Raw genomic sequence first — 21176 nt, 5'->3', positions numbered from 1 at the left:
AGACAATCGGGAAAAGTTACTAAATGCAAGACAATATGTTCCGGAAAATGGTAGTTAGAATAGATAAAAAATTGTGTACATCAGTGTATCTTGTCGTTTTTAGTGTTTTTGTTCTACTTTAATTTGTAAATAATTGTTGTTGTTGCAGTTACAATTATATAAAAAATTCCAATTTTTGCCCATTTGTCAAAAAGGAGTGGACTAAAATATATATAACAGAAATTTGATAGTGTTTTCTTTTATACGTCACATGGAAAAAAAACTTGGCTACAAACCTCACATTTTGTTTACATTGACATCTCTAAAAACAAAAAAGTTAAGCCAATTAAAATGTTATCAAGATAAATTGAACGCACGGTATGTATACGAAAGTGTGACAAGGCGCGCATTGCATTTTTTAATATATACATTCTTCTGTTAGACATGTATGGATAGTTTGGAATCTGTAGTAGGCACCTTGCATGAATTTTAAATATGAAGCAAAATATAATAAATCATTTTATTCAATTCATTTAATTAATTACTTTGCTTGGAAAAAATCATTTCTATTAAAAGTTCACCCAACGCCCTTTAGATATGGCATCACATGAAAACGCTTTATGTAACCTAAATTCTTTTATCTATGGGTTTCATGGTGTTATGGTCATATATGTTACTTAACGTAAAGTAAAACGCAAAATTTAAGATAATACGAGGGCAGGGTGAAAAGTTTCCCGCCTGACTAAGAAAAACGATTTTTTTCAATTTTTTTTTCCTTTATTTTTAAAAATTTCTCATAACGGTATTCTAAGTTGGTTATGCCAGTTTTAAACGTAGATTCGTCAAGCTCCTCAAAAAATTTTATGACGTGTTTGGTTCAGTAGACTAGCCAAAGGTTACATTTCTCACAAACCCCCCACGACGCGAATTTAATAATTATTACCGTATCCCTGTGGGGCAGCAGGTCCTTTTTTATCCGGAAGAAATTCTTCCCGAACTGCCTCAAACCCTTGACGAACCTCTTCGTTTCCTCCTCGCTCCACTTTTTGTCGATACCCTTCGGCACCGGGCACTTCACCAACGCCTGAAGCGCCTTGCCCGGATCGTAGCCCGAGTCGTGGAGCTAGAAACCAGAGAGTGACGATCCGAGTGTCACGCCCATTAAGCTATAGACAGAATGGACCGGGCCACGAGAGCTTTCAACTGTTTTTATCGCAGTGTTGACATTGTTCATGCCCCTCCTTTAACTCCGCCCTCTCAAACAATACATAAGCAGGTAAAGAGTAGAATCCGTGCTATTTTCAGTTAAGCTTTGAAGAAGCCAGAGGATGATTGGCGAAAGGCTACGTCATGTTTGATTTATAAGCAAGCGACGCTTTGAAAAATTATTTTGCATACTCTAATGTTTCCAGAGGTATTTTCGAATAAATAAAAGTGTTTATTTTAACATCAGGTGATACGTCTCGTTCTTAAGAGTTCAATCTAAATTGCAATATATTCTTGCGAGGAAGTCAACTGTAAGAAAAATTGTTGCAAATGGGATAGTCAAGAGGAAAGTGAGAGAAGATGCAGGTACTTCGCGAGTTTTTAAAGAGCACCACGCAGATCTAATTAGACGTATAATCTACAACACTTACAAAGCGTTAAACATTAGTTATGCCAGAGAGTCGTTGCGTAATTTTTTGAAAATTGACATTCAGTTCCAAACAATTAATAAACGTCAATTACTAATGGAATCTCAAAGAATTTTGCAATGGAGGGTGCATTATTTAAATGCAATTTAGACGAAATGTGCTTCGACACTCACCACACAGTAAAAGAGAATGGTGTGATAACCGTGACAAGTGTGTCGTAGCCTTCACATGGAAAACTGATAATAGATATGATGGGTCCAAAAATGTTTGAGTGGAAGATGCCTTATTTTTGTCTGCCAAAGACGTCAAAGATGCAAATGGGGATTACCATGAAAACATGACCGCTGAAATATTTGAGGATTGGTTTGAAAAAAAAAAACAATCTATAATGCCTTGTATGATTCAGCCCAAATTAGAAAAAATCTAGATATTACCCCCCATCATTTAACCCGATTGAGATGATATGGTCTGAGTTGAAAGCGCATATAAGAATAAATAACATTTAACCAAAATTTAGTGACAGTCAAATAAACGTAATTCGGCAAGAGGTAGCTAAAATACCAGTACAAAGCTGCTCTGCGAAAAATGTGTGGAAGACGAGTAATAAAAGAAAATATTTATCGAGAACGATTAGTGGCTGAGTTGATCATTGAACTAGATGACGACAGTAGCGATAGTGACGATTTTTTAAATGATTTTATTATTATTTTATTTTTTATTTTTATATTTACTTATATATGTTATTATATTTGAGCCGTTTATTTTGAAAGTGGCTTAAGCCCATTTTCATCTTTTATCAAGTTGGCACTTGTGACATTTACAATTTATGCTGAACTGCCAAAATATAATTATAATAACATATAATTAATGAAGCGGAATTGAAATATACTTAGAACATTTTCAAAATAACATAAATACTGAAAATCCTAATTTTCAAAGTAACCTAAGTCCAATTTTTCTTGACGATGTCAAAAAGTGCGGCCCAAAATGTTGAAAGCAGTGAGGAAGGTAATTTAAATTACGTTTTGACATTAAATTGAAATTACAAGACAGCACCTTCCAAGGAGGATTCAGAGAATACAGAAGTGGTACTCATATTCAGAAAATTCGCAAAAATAAACGGAACTCTGGGAAAAGATGCGATACACAATCGGGGAAAATTATTCCTGCCAAAGTTTTTCAACATGAACATTGCAAATGCCAAAAAGACTGCTTGAAAAAATTCAATGAAACAGAAGGATAACGTATTTTCGAAATGTTTTGGAACTTAGGAGACTTTAATAAGCAAAATATATATTGCTATACGAAGCGACCGGACGCAGTGTTGTAAAAAGAAGACGTCGGAAAAACGGAAAAGTTCATGCAGAAATGAGAGTTTTATGTATTGGTTAAATTCTAAAACAGGCAAAGTTGCTGTTTGTAAAAAAATCTTTTTAGATACTTTTCAAATAAGCGAAAGACGATTGAAACGTGTATTAAAATCTAAAAACGTTGGCCATGATTTACGTGGGCGTTTGCCTGGATCGTTGAGAGAAATATGTGATGAAGCAAACCATATTAACGGTTTCCTGAAATTTCAATATAATTTAAATGTTTTTTTTCTATTTTTTAAGCTATATGTAATTATTTTGAAAGTAACCTAAGTCCTTTTATGGTAAGCAAAGTCATATTATACACTTAATAATAACGAATTTTTAATAAGATGTATAAAATTATATCCCTTAAATGTGATTTAACATCGCAATCATATGTGCTCGGCGAAAAATATTGAAAACTTACTTCTTAGTGTAGGTAGATAAATTCATGCTCGGCAGGATGTTCCATAAGGGGCTACGGTTTTGTAGTAATAAACAGTAGGCAAAGTAAAAGCACCATATTTCTGGGCCTAGTAAACCAACTCCTTAAATATATTTTGAAGGGAAAAATCTATCAATCAAGAAAAACCCCGGAGGCGTATGATATCATGGTTGAAGAACTTAAGATCATGGTTTTCCAAAACAACCCCTGAATTATTCATTCACTCATTACTGGCATTTGTTTCTTAGGGTGAAGAGAAACTGACAATAGCGGAATCGAAGGTTACGTTTAAAAACGCTCTTTGAATTTGATTTAAATTGAGTTTGATCATCACTAAATTGGATAAGGGCACAACATAAATAATAAAAAGTAGCTCAACGGCATAATCCTACGAGGTTCCCGTACGTTGGGTTGTTGTTCTTATGCGGTCCATTCTATCTATAGATCGTTGGGCACAAATCGGGACGACCTTACCACGTCTAACGCGTTGATGGTGGTGTCGTCCCGCGAAGCGGCGTTCGCCCCGTCCTCGGGACAACCCCCGTCGCACATGCCGGCAAACGCGGCCATGCTGCGGGCCGCCCTAAGGTACATTAGCAGGTCCGAGTCCATCGTCATCGCTGGCACCCACCTGAACGCAAGATCGTTACTATTAAAATCACACCCTGTGAACAAGTCTTTCAAATTAGCACCCAAATTTTAACAATCGCTACATCGTTAGGTCAGCCTATCCTTCGGAAATTACATTCTACGGTCCTAATTAAACCGTCCTGTTAGTTTTTAGGTGTAATGTTTTGAATTTTTCTGTGGCATGTTTCCAGTTATGTGATTTTTTAGATTTTCCTAGGGTCCCAATTAAACTGTCCTGTCAGTTTTTAGGTATATTGCAGTTTTTAGGTATAATGTTTTGAAGTTTTAGATTTTCCTAGGGTCCTAATTAAACTGTCATGTCAGTTTTTAGGTATAATCTTTTGAAATATTCTGTGGCATGTTTCCAGTTATGTGATTTTTTAGATTTTTCTAGGGTCCTTATTAAACTGCCACGTCAGTTTTTAGGTGTATGGTCTCGAAGTTTTCTGTGGCATGTTTCCAGTTATGTGATTTTCAAGAAAAAAAAATTATTCATGTGTTTTGTGACTACACAAATCACACAACACAGCAAGAAACAACATTTTTATATGTAGAGAAATATTTCACAGTATGATCAGTGATGCAATATAAATAAATGTTACCACCCCTTTAAACTTTCTATGTTACATTTTAGACAAAAGTTGTAATGTGTAAATTTAATATTACATATCTGCATGACAGATGTAAAAAAAGCATACTATACCATAAGGGCTGGTCAATGTGTGTGAGATATTAACTAAATTATGATTCAAGAGGCCTATGAATGCCACTATTTATGGAATTTAACATCATTTAATGTCCGCCGCGGCTTCTCTAGGTGGCAAGGATCCGAGTGGTCCAATTTTCAGTGATTTTTGCGCATAGTTCCGGCTGAATTTGAACGATTGCTTGGGTTATGTTGGCTTTAGATTTCGGCTTTTTGGCATAGACCTGCGACATTAGAAAACTCCTCAAGAAAAAGTCTAGCGGAGCCAAATCGCACGATCACGTCACCTCTGCGCTCCATCGTGACGTGCGCTGTATGGCAGGTGGAGTCATCCTGCTTTAGCCACATGTTGTTCACCTCCATATCGTTCAATTTGGCTGAAAATTAATTGGTTATTATTGCTCTATAGCGATCGCCGTCGGCGGTGGTGCCCTCGCCAACGTCGTTTTCAAAGTTCGTACAAAACAGTTACTGTGGATGCATTGCTATATTGCATGAACCTCACGTAGGTTGGCGTCATCCTATATATAACAACTATGTTTGTTAACATAACCATTCATCAAAAAATGCGCCGTGTCGCTAAAGAAAATTTTTGGTCAAAATTCGGATCCTCTTGTAAATGCTCCAAAGTTCAGTTCAGTTCAGATCAGACCCAAAATTCTCCGTGTTGAAGTCTGGGAAAGACCAAGTTCTTGTGTTTGGCGAGAGATTGTCCGGCCCAGGGTTCTCCTGCACACTTGCACGAATAGCCGTGATATACGTTTCATTGACGTAGAGATGTAATGAACAACAGCTTGAACAACTGCTGCCATAAGAACACGGCAGCCACAAACTGTCGACTTGGACCCGTCCCAATTGAAAAATCGTTTATTATTTTAGATTAAAAAAAGTTCTTTTTACGGTGATTTCAGTTATTTTTTAAATCAAGGACAGAATTTGCAAAAAAATATACTCAAATAACAAAATTGCAAATAGAGCCATCGAATATGTTACATAAAAAATATATGGATAATGCAGCTATATAAACACTAATTTAGCTAATTTACGTAAACCATAATTGTATCTTAGATAGACATTTGCTTTTTTTATAAGCTGTGTTGGTCTCTCCGTCTTAGACCTAATATACAACGTCCGCATATCCCAATAGAGAGAGTATGAGAGAGTCACACAATTTGAGTCTAATCTCAGTAGATAAGTAGTCTTTATACATGTAAAGTACTTTCAGTTTTAAATAAGACAAGTGACAGGAAAGACTCCTAAAAAAAAATCAAATCAAAAATAACAACCTGCATTTTGGAATCATTTAATATCAGACCACGGGCTTTGGAGATTCTAGAAACCACTTCAAGATCTTCATTTATGCCATTCAAATACAAGGCGACGTCAATAATCGAGAATGATAAGCATATCATCAGTATACTGATGCCAATATATCTATTTAGATGCTGAGGTACTCCCATTAAAATTGATAGTAAGTCAGACAATACTGATTCCAACATAATTTTCTGCCGGCGACCTCCCAAGTAGCTTCTTATGAAAGTAATAGCAGTGTGGCTTAAACCGAAGTACTTTAACTTTAAGAAGACTATGGTTTAATTAATTTGTTATAATTCAAGAAAATGTAAAAGGTATTTTTTTGACTCATTCTAAGCTCTAAAAGGTGATCTTGGATCCACAATTATGCTTTAGTAATCATGTTGAATATCTAAGCAAAAAAATTGGTAAGAAAATAGGACTTTTTAACCGTGTATCGCGGTTTTTATCGCAGTGGACTAGGATATTAGTGTATAATAGTATAATTTTGCCTCATTTTTCATATGTTTGTTCATCTTGTACAAAAGAAGATTTAAATAAGTTACAGTTACAACAAAATAGGGTTATGAGAATCATCCTGAACTGTGATAGATATACTCCTATAAAGAGTATGTTAGACCAGCTAAATTGGCTAAATGTCGGGCAGTTCATTAGAAGAGCAAGTTTAATGTTGGTTAGTTTTGGACTTGCGCACGATCACCAACCAGGCTATCTTAAATTATGGTTGGAAAAAGGTCAAATTTTTATCAATATAATGTACGTTCCAATCAATACTTCAATGTTTCTATGGTAAAAACAACAAATTTACAGAAAACTCTATTCTACGATGGTGTTTGTAATTTTAATGAACTGCCGGATAATATTAAGAGTGTTCAAGAAGAGACTTACGGGGTATTTGCGAAGTTTATAGTTTTGTTTATGCAAAATTTTACTTGCTTATGTAAATAGCCAAGTGCTAAATTAATAAAATAAATAAATAAATAACATAGGTTGGGAGACAGCCAAAATATTTGAATCAGCAACATGATTATTAAATTGATCACATATAATCTTCAATATTTCAGACATTACACAGAGTAAGCTAATGGGGCGAAAATGTGAGATTTCAGATTTTGAAATCTTAGGAAGAGGTATTATATTAACCTCTTTCCACCACAAAGCAAATTTGTAGGTAATAATGCATTGATTAACAATAAACGTCAATGATGGTGTCAGGTGAGGGGAAACTGAAGAAAATATTTTTAGACTGATGCCGTTCACACCTTTTGCGTTTGACTTAATTCTGCATATTATTCTTTCCACAGGTTCCCCTGTTACGTTTGCAAAGCTGATTAACAACTCCGCAATAAACACGATCCAAATACAACTCCGAAATCACATCTCTTCTTTTAGCCTGCTCTTCACCAACAGGAGGCGAAACACTTTCTGAGTAAATGTGGACGCGTTACAAACATCGGTTGGATTGCAGCAATAGTTCAGTGTCTTCCAGAAACCCTTGAGCGACATTTATAAGTTAGATAGGTAAGTTTTTTTTTCTCGTTTCTAAAAGTCCTAGTAAAAAGGTTTCGCGAGGATTTACATTCATTTTTTGCTGAATCAGTCCTTAATCTTTTTTACTTTAATTTGCTTCATTTTTGAAAATTATGATAGACATAATTTATAAGCAAAAAAGGTAATATACTACCAGTTGCTTTGCAAAAAATGCAATGCAAAAATGGACACTAAAATCTGTTTCCAATATCAAAGCTGCATATGAAAATTCAGTTTACTTAACACTTTAAAATACAATATGATCATTTAATATTTTTTTCATTTGAAATATTTGAACAAGTTCTCACAAAAAAAACATATCAGCAAATTTCGAAATGTCTCTTTAAAAATGAATAAAACTAAACCATTTAAATTTTGGGTGCTAAATTAGCCAGATTTACCCAGAGTGGGAAATGTGAATAAAACCTTACCTGAGTTCCTCCCTGATGTGGGTGTCTTCCGGATCGGGGGATAGTTGTTCGGCGGGCACGCCCGGTCTATATTCCGGCAATCGTGCCTAAACGTAACGTGAGACGATTCGATCAAATGCACTTCCATTTTGGTGAAAAAACATCAGATAATACTAAACCTCTACTCGCGACAGCCCAGAGGCCGAAAAATAAAACCGGCAGCCGACGAAAATAAACAAAGATCTAATCTAAAAGTTATGAACACGTGTAAGTAGCGATATAACGCACACAATAGTATCCCCACTCCGGCCACGCCCGCAATCGACCCCGCCCATGGGAGGGGCGGCGTCGATCCGCCCATAAGGCCGATTATTTTTCGATCTGGGCAAGTACTGTACAAACCTAAGTCGCGTTATATTATTATCGGTACCAACTAGAGCTACATAGACCACCCGTCTGACTGATGGTCAAGTCAACCCTATAGAAAACACTGTCTACGGTCATGCTCCAATAAGAAATGTTAAATCCCGACACACGTGCAAGGTTGCCAATTAGAATCATGCCAGACAGAATTTTTTTATGTACAGGGCTCCGCCGCTTAAGGCGGCAACTTTATTTCGCCACGGCATAAACGACATTGGAAGAAATTTGTCAAAATATAAAACGTTAAAAAAATATTTTTTTCTTCTTCATATAAACGTGTATATCCACTTGCGGTATCAAAGTTTTTTATTAATTAGTTAAACACCTGGACTAAATAATTTGATTTTAATTTTAATCAATAAATGACCGCAAATAAGTGTGCCCAGTTTCATGAGAATCAATTTTAAAATTTTTGAGTTTACCTAATAATAATGATATAATAATAATAATAATAATAATAATAATAATAATAATAATAATAAATCGATTTATTTGAAATTCCCAGGAACATGAAGGCCCACAGTTCTTAATTTTCATCTCGAAGACGAAGGTAGATACAAAAAACTGTAATTTTGTGATTGCTTCATTTGAAAATAATAATATCTGTTCAAAACATCTGTTCTGCCAAATCGACCAAAAGGTTTGGACTAATTAATATAAAAAACGATTTTTTTTCTATTAATTTTTTAATTTCTTTCTATTGAGTTCTGCAATACTTTGTATGGTTTTATTTACTTTTTAGTGGAGAGAATACAGGGTGTTATTTAAGAAGTGTCCGATATTTCGCAGGTTGGTTTCTTAATTATTCTTAAAGTAAAAAAGGGTGCAAAAGCTTTATTTCATTTTTTTTATTTTAGTTTTTTTTTCAAACATAATTTTAGGTTATTTTATTTTTATATTTTTTCTCACTTGGAATTACAAGTTAGTTATAAAAAGAAAACCCTTAGACTGAGATATAGTTTACACTACTGAAGGGCTTCTTACGTAAAATTTGAATCGATTGTTCAACGGAGGTCCGAACAGTTTTAAAACAGTAGTTTTTGGATTTTCAGGAAATAACACATTTAAAAACTACGAAAAGTTGGTTGATAATATGCTAAAAAAAAAATAAGGCTGCAGTTATCGAAGCAGTACAATGAAAATATGATGGGAGATTATTGAGAGAAAGTACTTTTGAGCATAAAAGAAAGAGTAAAAGCGTCAAAAGCGTACAATTTTGGAGTATTGTCCACTCTTGTGTTAAGTTATTTTGATAATATAACTGATAACAATATTTATTTGGATAGTTTTATTTTTAATTAAAAATTAGAACCACGGATTTTGGAAAATATGGTTCTATCGGTCTCCTAAATAAAAAAGCAAACTTTTTTTTTTTCAATTACGACCTAAAATATTGAAATTTTATGCGTTAAATGTAATATGTTTATAATACGTCAAGAAAGTGCGCTGTACCCATAAACACGTATCGTCCGAACGAACCGCAGCGTTCTGATTGGCCGGCACAGTTAGAAAATTTACGTATGCTAGAATTCAGTCTGCAAAGTATCGGACACTTACATTTTCATTTTTAATTCATAACAAGCGTTATAACGTTTTCGATCGTTTATGCCGCCATTTTACTAAAACGATCCGACGCCAAAAGCGGCGGTGAAGTTTGCTCGACAGAAACGACGCTTACAAAAAAAAAGAAGATAGAAGACGGGAAATTTTGAATTTTACCGTGTGTGTTTGTGCGTTCTTTTTTTTCGGTCAACGTACATAAATGTCCTTTACCTGGTTTCCGGGACCCACCCTGATCTCGCCCTGAGTGGTGGCCGCCATCGGCGTTAACGGCGTCGAGTTTAGAAGTTGAGGGTAGGTCGACACTCACATGGTTCCTGAAACAAGTGAAAATCGACAATGGTCGCATGTCGCGCCGACGGGAATGTTTACGACGGCCATTTCGAGCTTTACGGCGACGTAAAAAAAAAAGGCCAATGAAAGGCGCGACGCACTTTCGGAATTCGACGGCATATTGTTGACGGCGCTAAAGTCGCCATAAAGCAAAATTAAATATATTATCATTATAGCGGGTGTTACATTGTACTAGCTAACCGAAGAGCAACGAACTTTTTTGGTGTTTCAAAATTTTATTCCAAAACTTTTCCATAATTTTTATGGGCGCCCCGTATAACATACATTTTTAAACACACAGGCGGTGTACAATTAGATTCAATTAAATAATAAAAGGTTTTAATTTCTTATTTTATCACCATTTTTCTCATTATATACTTTTTTAGAAAAATGTTGAAATAACAAGTTATCCCACTTCTGATCTGTATGACAATAAAAATGAATCACAGCTGATTGAATATCAATGATGAGTCTTTTATTTTGAAAGTGGCCTATAATTTTAGTAAATCTGATGGATGCTACAAAAATAGCTACAAACATGAAGTTAGCTTCAAATGTATCTTTGATGAGTAGGTCTACGTTAATATGGATGATGTGAACCAATTTCGAGAAAAAATGTCATCTATGCTATCGGCATACAAATCAATGCATATTTTCAATGCAGATAGATGAAAGTGGTATGTATTTTATAGTTTTGCTAGACAAAACTTTAACGTTTAGAGCAGAACGGTAAAAGAAAGATCGACTATAATGTTGTGCGGAAATATGATTGACGAAGAGAAGCTTTTGAATATTGGAAAAAAATGCTTGACCACGGGCACTAGGGGTTAATAAATTGAGTGCTAACTGGGCTTTCAATAAAGATCAAATTTAAATATTTTCATTCAAATATAAATGGAGTTGGGCTACTTTCCAACCACACGGATCAACTGACAAACTAACCTGAAATGTTTTATTAATAAACTTCTATCCCACTTCTGATTTCTAAGAAAAAAAAATTAATCAAAGTCGATTTCACCAATACATACTAAAATGATTAAATGAACCTTTTGTTTTGAAAGTGCTCTACGGCCATTAATCTTCAAGTCAAGATATTGAAAGGTATGAATTTTTAACAAGTTTATTGGTTCTCCATCAGAAATTTTTTAAAAATTGCATTTTCTAATAATTTTGTTGATACAAAATTTTCTTCTCATTTCATATAACGTAACGTGAACGGCGACTAAAAGAAGTATTTTATCAGTTGGTAGTATATCTGAAGCAAAAAAAAAACATTAAGCTTTCATTTACAAATAGAACAATCTCTATACTGTTAGTTTCTTGCAACTGTTTTGTAGCTATTAAAAACATTTTCATTCAGAACATCAACTCATAAATTCGCAACGTAGCGACCACAATTTTGTCTTGAATTACATTTTTGTAAGTGGAACTTACATAAGGTACATTTTTGTTGCAAATTTTTTCTAAAAACTGTTTAAATTTATTGTGTACCTTATTACAGGGAATATTTGCACTAAACGCCGCTTCGCATACGTGTAAATTAAAACTGTCTTGATCAGTTGTTCTTGAAGATGCCGCTGAAATGCACTGTTGCAATGAACTCTACGCTCGGACAGCAAATAAAATGTTTAAAATGATTGGAAAAATTCAAAAGTACATATGAAGAGGGTGGGATGTATTTCATTCAATCACAAGCACAAGAGGTTGTTAAAATCACATTAGATAAAAGCGTCAAACAAGAGAAGGGATGAAAGTAACGAGATATAGAAACTCCACAATATTGCAGATACCTTTCATTTTTAATCTGATCCGTTTGGAAAATCCCAATAATAAACTAATGAATGAACAACTAAAAATATGTGCTAAAGTTTCATTTTATGCGAAATATCATCTAACTATTTCATTCTAAATTCATTCCAATATCCAAAATATTGGGTTGATATTCCTAATAATAAAAAAGATATTTTTCACATAAAATCCTAACTTACTCGCCATAGGAAGCTTCAAAAAAAGAAAACTGTAATAATTTTCAGCCGAAGTTAATGACTTTCAAATTGATTCCGAGTTGAGTGAGAGTGATTCAGAATAATAATAATAATAATAATTTACCTTAAGTAGTAATACTTAAATTCGGAGTGCTAATTAGTAAGTAGTCCTTAAATTTACCTTAAGTAGAAATACTTAAATGCCTTTTATATTATAATATTTATATTATATTTGATATATTCAATGGAATTATATTCATTTCAATTATAAGAGAGGTAGCGAGAAGGGCCAAGGATTAAACTACCATTCAGATATAGTCTGTTCATAGATATAAGATTGCTTTTGAATGGTATTATCCAACAGTTGTCATTAACATACAATACAACAAGATTATTACCTAAAGTTTCGGAATTTAAATTCAGGTAAAATTGTGGTCCGTAATAGAAAATAATTTTATACCTACCCGTGTTTAATATTCTTTAGTTTGGTATACTACTTAGGTTAAGTTTACTAGTAATCATTCTTATTTTGTGTGTAATACAGCGTGTGTTGAATCGTGTGCGAATTATGCAAAATATGTGCGAGTCTAGTGTATCTCAAGAGATGCTCCCGCCCAAATGTAAAACACACTATTCTAATGAGACTAAGGAAGTTATAAACAATGTTTATTTGACTATCATTGCACGTGGTACCAGCATCCTTAAAAGAAACGGCCACATTGACGAATATTCCAACATCAACTGTATGGAAAATTGTGAATAATCCCATTTCAGCGAGAAAAAAAGAAGCGATGCTGACATTTTCTCGAGTGCAGATGAAAGTGATCAAGATATAATACGGTATAAAATTTACCAGTTATACGAGGAACAAAGCGTGCCTACATTAGATATCTTAATTAGGAGGCTTGAAAAAGATGAAACCGGTGTTAAATGTGGCAGCACTACCTTACGGAAGTGTATTCAACACATGGGTTTTAGATTAAAAAAAAAAATGAGAAAAGGCAAGTTTTAACGGAATCTTTTAGAATTCGGAAATGGCAAAAAAAATGGGATTTACAGAAAACAACAAAGGCCAATTATTTACTTAGATGAAACCTGATTCGACACTTATGATACCCGGGAAAAGGGTTGGGTTGACTCAACTGATAAGCGTAAAACAAACGCGCCATCAAAATGAGGAAAAAGAATAACTATTTTGCATGCTGGCTCTAAATACCCTTCTCTGCATTACCATGAAGATACCACCGCTGATTTATTTGAAATTTGGGTTAAAAACAAATTAGTCCCGAACATTCATCCTAATAGCGTCATTGTAATGGAAAATGCAAGTTATCACAGTAGACAGTTGACTAAAACCCCTTCCTCATGTGACACAAAACAAACAATCCAAAACATGTATAACAACGACATTTATTTTCACGAAGATTATACCAAAAAGCAATTAATTGAGGTTCTATATAGTTTGAACCTACAAAAGGAATACGTCTGCGATAATTATGCAAAAAATCTAGGACATACATTTTTAAGGCTTCCACCTTACCACTGTATATTTAATCCCATTGAACATGTTTGGCACCAACTGAAATCTGCTATTCGTCATAACAATATTTTTCCCCGTGTTAATTCCAATGTCCTCAAACTTATAGAAACCGAAGTTTTTAACATCCCTCCACAAAGTTGGGCAAATTTTGTTAAACATAGAAAAAGCAGAACAATCGTATATCCATATTGCAAATAATATATTATATATTATATATTAGGTGAATAACTGTAAGTAATTTAAGTGGGTAATAAAAATAATTTGTAATTTTATTTTAGATTTAAACATAAATACATACATAAATAAACAAATATTGTTTAGTATCTTTCCTAACAAAACCCCAAATAATTAAATTCTAAGCAAAGTACGGACCTGTTCGGCCATATTTCATTCTTTCAGCTTGCCCGGATCTTTTCTTAATTCGTATCAGTTAGTCACTTTCTTATATCTATGAACAGACTTTACCTAAGAAATATTAGATCATTATTTTTATTACTTATTACAACATTACGTGGTCCAGTTTGAAACATTTCAATATGGTTTTTACAGAAGGCATTTTTTTTACTCAAGTTAGCCAAATGTCAGCCGCCATCTTGTAAATGACATTTTTTTGAGCATATCAGACATCAATTTTGGTACAAATCCAACAGTGCTGCGATTTTTGACGGAGAATTACATTTTTGAGACCACCGTGCGACGGGGAGAAACATAGAAGTTGCCTGTTGACAAATTTTAATTGTCCCACAATTAATTTCACCTACCCAAATTATTCTATTTATTTGGCAGCGATCGGTAACTTAAACAGCGTATAAACGTTATCGCTATGCCGGAAAGCGTGCCCGAAATAAATTTGTTTTTTTTGTCGTTTTCGCATATCGACGCCCAGTCGCGTAGACACTTTTTTTTCTGCTCGAAACCATTTAAAACGAGCTCCCGATAAAGCTGGCTCCCTCCGTACGTGCTTATTGCCGTGTTCGAACCTCCGTCGCAGACGTCTGGATATTATAGGCGCGTTTTATATATATGGCCTTTGGTGCCAATTCGCCAAACGCAGAGAACACCGAATATAAACAAGACTGCTTTCGAAAAATCGTCACTGGGCGGGGCAAGTTCGTCGCGAATAGCGCGAATGAGCTTGTTATTTTAAGAAGAAGGCGCTTCGCCGATTCTTGTCCTAGAGGGACGCATTGTTTTTCTATCGTGCTCCTGCGGACCACTATAAAACTTTCGCAAAATCGATGTAATTTAATTGTGAATACACCCTGCATATAGTGTCCCTCACATCTAGTTGAACTTCAAAGTTACGGCACGCTTCGGTAAATATTAAAATTGCAATTTAAAATTATATTTTTTCAATTACCTTGCGTCCCCTGTATTACAGACGAAACCTTAAACTCTCTCTCGACACAGTTTACGATCATCTTCATATCAAATTATCACATCTTTAATAGTTTTTCATGTATCGCCAATAATTCACCCAGAAAAGCGGAAATTTCTAGGATCTATTAGAATTTTTGGGCCACAAACGACGTACACTGTATATAATTCCAACAATGTTCGAAATAGAGAATATAGCTCTGGATCTCCTTAGTTTCCTTAGTATCCGAATTTTTCCAATAGAGTAAATGGTTTTCAAAAATCTACTTGTTTTCTGAAACCATGCAGTACGTGGTAATAGTAAATGACGTCATCGCGTCTAGATTAAGGGCGAGAAATGGTGATTTCCGTTTGGATTTTTTCAAATATCTCGAACAGCACGTACGCAGACGAAAACCGTAAATACAAAAATTGTAGCTCTTGATACGGCCTATAACACTGTTTGAACGGATTTGCTATTGTTTGTACGAATTTTGGTTTACTGTTGATAATTTACTCTCTAAAAGAACAATTTTCTGGGTCTTTTAGATTTTTGTGCATAGCTAAAACACCTTGAATATAATCGAAAAAATGCGTGAAACAAAAGTTATAGTGCCGGTTCTCCCACATATTACAGGTATAAAATTTTTCCGATCGGATGGCTTTGGAGGAAAAGATGTTTTTTTGGAGGCCAAAATAACCACAAAAAAAATGAAAAATTAAAAAAATACTTCGCGATATTTTATTGCTCCCAATTTAAAGAGTTCAATGCGGGTCCAGGCTTCTACTTCTCTCCCAAGTCTGAAGTTGGTAGCTGCAAATTTGGAGCACTTATTATGGTTTTTAATATTGCACGGAATATCGCGAACACCCTGTACAATACTTAAAAACAGTAAATACAAAAGTTTAAGCTGTCTAGGTGGGCTATATCGTCATGTAAAAGAAGCTGACATCTAAAACACAGATTTGAAATTATTTTTTCAATAATAGGGGGACCCATTTTTCAGTTTTTTGAATTTGCGGCGTACCCTATATATTTTTGAAAAATTGTCACGAATAAAAGTTTATAGAGCCATATCTTCTGTTTCTTCTGGTTGAACCCCCCAGCCCCCGCATTTTCAATAGGTTCCGTCACGGGGCAAAGCTGCATATATGTGCCAAATACGAAGTCGATTGCTTCAAATTTCGGACACTTATCGTGTTTCATAGCAAGGTCAAAAAAACAGTCGAAAATCGCGAAAAAAAGATGGATACGGGCGTCGGATCAGGGCCATTTCTTATAGGCTTATGCGCCTCGTGGAGGGTTAAAGAGGAGGCAAATTTCAATTTGGAGCTCCAACGGTTCACAAATCATTCAGGAAAAACGAAAAGACGAGAACGGAGAACGGACAGACAAAAAAAAAATTTTTTTTGTCGACGGTGATCATTTCCGTAGCAACGGCGATCCCGTAGGACCTACCGTTACCGAGATATAAACTTTTTATACGAGCGCAGATACTTTCGAAAATTCGATTTCATCGATTTTCGAAAGTAACAAGATTGCTTTCGAAAAATCGTTGCTGGGCGGGGCAAAATCGTCGCAAGTAGCGCGAATCAGCTTTTTATATCTTTTTATCTTTTATATTTTTTATAGCTTTTTATATCTTTGAGGTTTTGGCTCCCTTGAGAACTATAAAAATAAAAAGGCAAAACCAGCATTTTTAACAGATACAGTGGAAGCTCTAATAAAACTGAGAGATAAAGCTTTTAACAAGTACAAAACTACAAAAAATAATACTCATTGGGATAGCTATAAACAACTGCGAAACGAAACTAACATAGCTATTAAAAATGAAAAGAAAAGATATCTAGAATCTGTCTCTAATGAAAGTAATAGCAAAGTTCTTTGGAAAAAGGTAAGAAATTTAAATATAACATATAAAACTACAAATATATTCCTTCATGGATTAAACAGACCTTCAGATTTTCAGTATTTCCTACTTTTATTTACAATTTATACCAGCAATCTTATATCGTGTATGGAAAATGTTACGGTATATTTTTATGCTGATGACACCCAGGTATTATATTCATTTGACGCCAGTACTTGGTATACGGCTCAAAAATTGAACATTGCAGATTTAAAAGAACTAACAGATTTTTCAGCACGTCATGGATTGATAATTAATCCAAGTAAATCAGATGTTATTCTCTTTGGAAAGAATATGGATCGTTCGGTGTTTGAACTTAACATTGTTCATATCAAAATATCACATCTTTAAAAGTTTTCCATTTATCGCGCAATATTTTTTCCTCCTACTGCAGCTTCTCCCATTTAGCCCATGGAACAGAGTGTGCTGGAAGAAGTAGATGAGTGTCTAAAAAAAATGCCTTATAATGGATAGCTTCAGTTTGGAATCAAGCAAAAGATAGTACCTTGGGAAAATCTTAGTCAAACTTGATTCCACAAGACAAGGGACATTTCACAGCTGCAGAGTCCGAACACGATGAAAGTTCACGGTAAATACCACAAAATGTTACGGAAACAGAAGTTTATGAAACAGTGATAGTGTAGAAGATGAAATGACTGACCAAGAAATAATTAAAAGGTGTTTGCAACAATGCTATTGAAATCGACGAAGTAGAAGACACTGACAATATGTCACATTCCGAACGACTACGGGCCTTATTTTTAGGACAGTAAATTAAAAAATGTAGATATTTATGTATGTACGCATCATTAGGTTCAAAATTATTTTGAGTAATACAAATTAAACAAATTATTTATTCGTTTGTTTTTTTAAATAAATGCATAAATTAAAGTAAAATATGTCTTTAAGTCGACCTAACTGTATCTTAAACTACTATTTTCCAAAAATCGGGACTTTTCTGTTTTCTGTAGTTCGATGTATTCTTCTATATATTCGTGTGTTATCAAATCTCATTTTCAACGCAATGGGCTTACACATTTAACACACAGTCCTGATTTAGTAAAAGTCATCGTTTCAGAAATCTGTCACTAGAGGGCACTTTTGCCTAGAACACTTGCCTGGCCCTGATGTTTTCCTTCCAGTTTTCAGTTTTGCATGTGGGTTTTCAATATTCCACTGATGCATATTTCGAAAATGACATTTAAGAATTGGTAATTTTGAATTATCAATATCATATTACCAGGCTCTTTCGCCAAGTTTTCTCTGTATGTTGATGAATGTCTTAGCAGATGGAACGTTTCTATTGGGATAAGCCTCTCTTGCTCTTCCGTAGCAAAAATGCATATCGCGATATTCAGTATTGAATTTGGGTCATCAAAGTCGCAGTTAGATAATAAGTTCTTTTAATGGAAACTAATTTTTAAGCCGATTTGTGGCTAATCGATAACACTTATCGACTTAAAGCAAGAGTAGCAATTTTTGAGGATATGTATATATGTAAGGTAATCTGTTCTATTTTGCAATATCAGTCTAAATAAAAAAAATATAAGGAAAATAAGAAAAATATTCTAGATACACTGCCCACTAGAGACAGATTGTTAGTTAACAAAATTTACGAGCAACTGCTCGGCTGTCTCAATTGTCGGTGAGGCGTGGGCCGAGTAGGCGAGTGAAACTCAATTTCCAAACAAACACTTTATTCAAAAACCAAGAGGGAGGAGCGGTTGAGACTGGAGAGCAGTAGCTTTCGCTTAGGAATGTATCAAATATCGCGCTTACCGCAGAGCTCTCGACATTACATGCTTTAAATTTCACATTAAATAAAAACTATCCGTGGAACTAGAGGCGTTGGGCGCGTAAGTACTTATTTGTGAGCCGTCTGATCGGGACCAAGTGGCTTTACTCTCTCTACAACTATTTGTCTGCTGCAGCCATATACAATTTGTTCCACCAGGGGCTCAAGCTCCAGGGAGAAGCGATCTGTGGCCGCGACCGTGCGTGGACGTAATCCAAGGATAGTGGGTAGGAAGTCCCAGGAGTCGAGTGGTTAAAAGAATCCCTGATGTGATCAAACGAGCCGTGCTAATGGTATACGGGAAGGAAAAATAAAAAGAAAAAAGGCCTTAAAGAGAATAAACGAGAAATTACTACGGGTCGACAGCGCGAAATAATAAGTGGATATGGCTTACCGTCGATGTAAGGTGGCCTTATAGGTTGAGCGTTATCCTTGAAAACCTCTCTCCGCTAAATCAGACCAAGTAGGGGGTACAAACGACCACGTCTGTTTACCCGCTTATTTCAGAGATCAGGGTTATCAGTTTTCTTCCAAATCCGCAACATGCGTGAGCTTTAGGAGACTCCTTACAAAAACAGCCTGTACAAGGGAAAACTTACAGGAAGCACGCTGCTTACCGGCGGGAAAATAACGCCAGAACCGCCAAAAAAAAAGGAGAGAACGATCGCCGCTACCACCACTACAACGCTATGCCACAGACAACAGCTAGCAATTCGCTGGTCAATGCTTTAATTTCGACAGGGAAAAATAACGTTATTCGCAACTAACTGAGTTATTGCAAGTCTGTGATCACCACCCGTTCCGCGCATATGGTACGCAGTACTTATGCATCAGCTGTTTTGGTTTACTTTAAAATCATAAATTTCCGAACAAGAGGGGATATTGCGTTCAAGCACCGAAATGAAGGAAATTCGGCTTTTAAACGGAGTTTTAGAAACCCGGAGTGTTTACAACCCTCAGCGCGCCCACCGTGCGTTACTAGTTGGTCGTAGTTCGAGCCATTTCAGGCATTAGCAGCACTACAAAAATTATTTATGCTACACACATATCAAGGCAAGATATCATATCCTATAGGACCGATAGTTTAACAAACCAAGCAGCCCTCAGGTACCACAATAAAAATCGTTATTATCTGCGCAAGGCTTGTAGCATTTAAACATTCATTTTAGATTGGGCCGGAACCTATCAAAATGATGCACTCTATAACATGGACTGAGCGTAGCGGTTGTCACAGTTTAATAAGGCCCATCGATCTATAATATACTTCCCCCAAAGGTCAAATGAAAAGAGAAATGGCATACGAACAAAACCAAAAAGAAAATCGTAACAAGATTTCAGAAACACTTTTAAGGAAGACTATTACTAAATCAAGTCTGTGTGTAAAATACCAGCTTATTCCGTTGAGAATTAAACCCGCAAATTTAAAAAAATGAATTTTTGACAAGCTATAACTCGGAAACTATTACGATTTCGAATTTTCGTTACATGACTTACTACCGTTATTTTAGCACGTTGAACCTTTCCTCCGTGTGTCCGAACTCAATTTCCGAACACCCTGTATATGTGACGCAACAGCGCGAGGGAAAATATGCTCGAGTCCGTCTCTGTGCGCGGGATGGACGTCGGGAAACGCGCATATAAATTAATAAAGAGTGAAGCCTGCGCTGTCGACGTTCGTGAATTAAAAAATTAATAGCTTTAATGGTTACTTAAACACAATTTACGACTCGCGGGTAATTATATACATTAGGCCCGTCGATAATAAATTATTTTTCGCCATTCGGACCGACGCGATACGCCGCGTCGCGCTAAAATAATTATTATCGCGGCACGATATTTTCTATTGAAGATTTCATTAAAGGTAGCGCGGAAAATTGGCAAACGTTTATACGTGTGTAGGATAAGCGCGGTTCGATTAGACTAAAAAGGCACACATTTGCGAGGGTAAAAGCAATGAGTAGTTAGTTCCAAAGTAAAATTATTTATCTTAATGCTAAAGTTATTATCTTTTTAATTCTTTTGTCTAAATAAAATGAATTTAGTTTTTTCAATGTTTATTTTTAATTTGTTATTTAATAACCATTTGTATCCTTTTAAGTTAAAATGTACAATGGATGAAGAAGGATACCACAGGGTTTTGCTCTTTATTATTATTTATTATTATTTTATTCCGATCTAAACTGAAATGCCGCAGTTTGATAACCAATATTTTTGATTGTTTGGAAAAAGGAAAATTCATAACTTCTTGTGACAATTAACTCAATGGAAAAATAA

At 35.1% G+C, this 21176-nt stretch overlaps 1 protein-coding gene across 3 annotated transcripts in view; it reads right to left on the bottom strand.

Moving 5' to 3' along the window:
* The window catches only part of LOC132706745 (arginine-glutamic acid dipeptide repeats protein-like), a 56340-nt gene that overhangs the window by 25482 nt on the left and 9682 nt on the right, over positions 1–21176 (bottom strand). For all 3 annotated transcript variants that reach the window (XM_060678248.1, XM_060678247.1, XM_060678249.1), the window contains exons 2-5: positions 10197–10300; positions 8022–8107; positions 3885–4041; positions 923–1102 (exon numbers count right to left, since the gene is read on the bottom strand). In XM_060678248.1, coding sequence (XP_060534231.1) covers positions 923–1102; positions 3885–4041; positions 8022–8107; positions 10197–10244 — 471 coding nt within the window. In that variant the 5' untranslated portion in view covers positions 10245–10300. The remainder of the gene's footprint in view (positions 1–922; positions 1103–3884; positions 4042–8021; positions 8108–10196; positions 10301–21176) is intronic.

This window comes from Cylas formicarius, unplaced genomic scaffold, assembly GCF_029955315.1.
Source record: "Cylas formicarius isolate icCylForm1 unplaced genomic scaffold, icCylForm1.1 PGA_scaffold_8__14_contigs__length_24414737, whole genome shotgun sequence".
Lineage (NCBI taxonomy): Eukaryota > Metazoa > Arthropoda > Insecta > Coleoptera > Brentidae > Cylas > Cylas formicarius.
The sequence above is the reverse complement of the archived record's forward strand: the minus strand, read 5'-3'. Positions and strand labels throughout refer to the sequence as shown.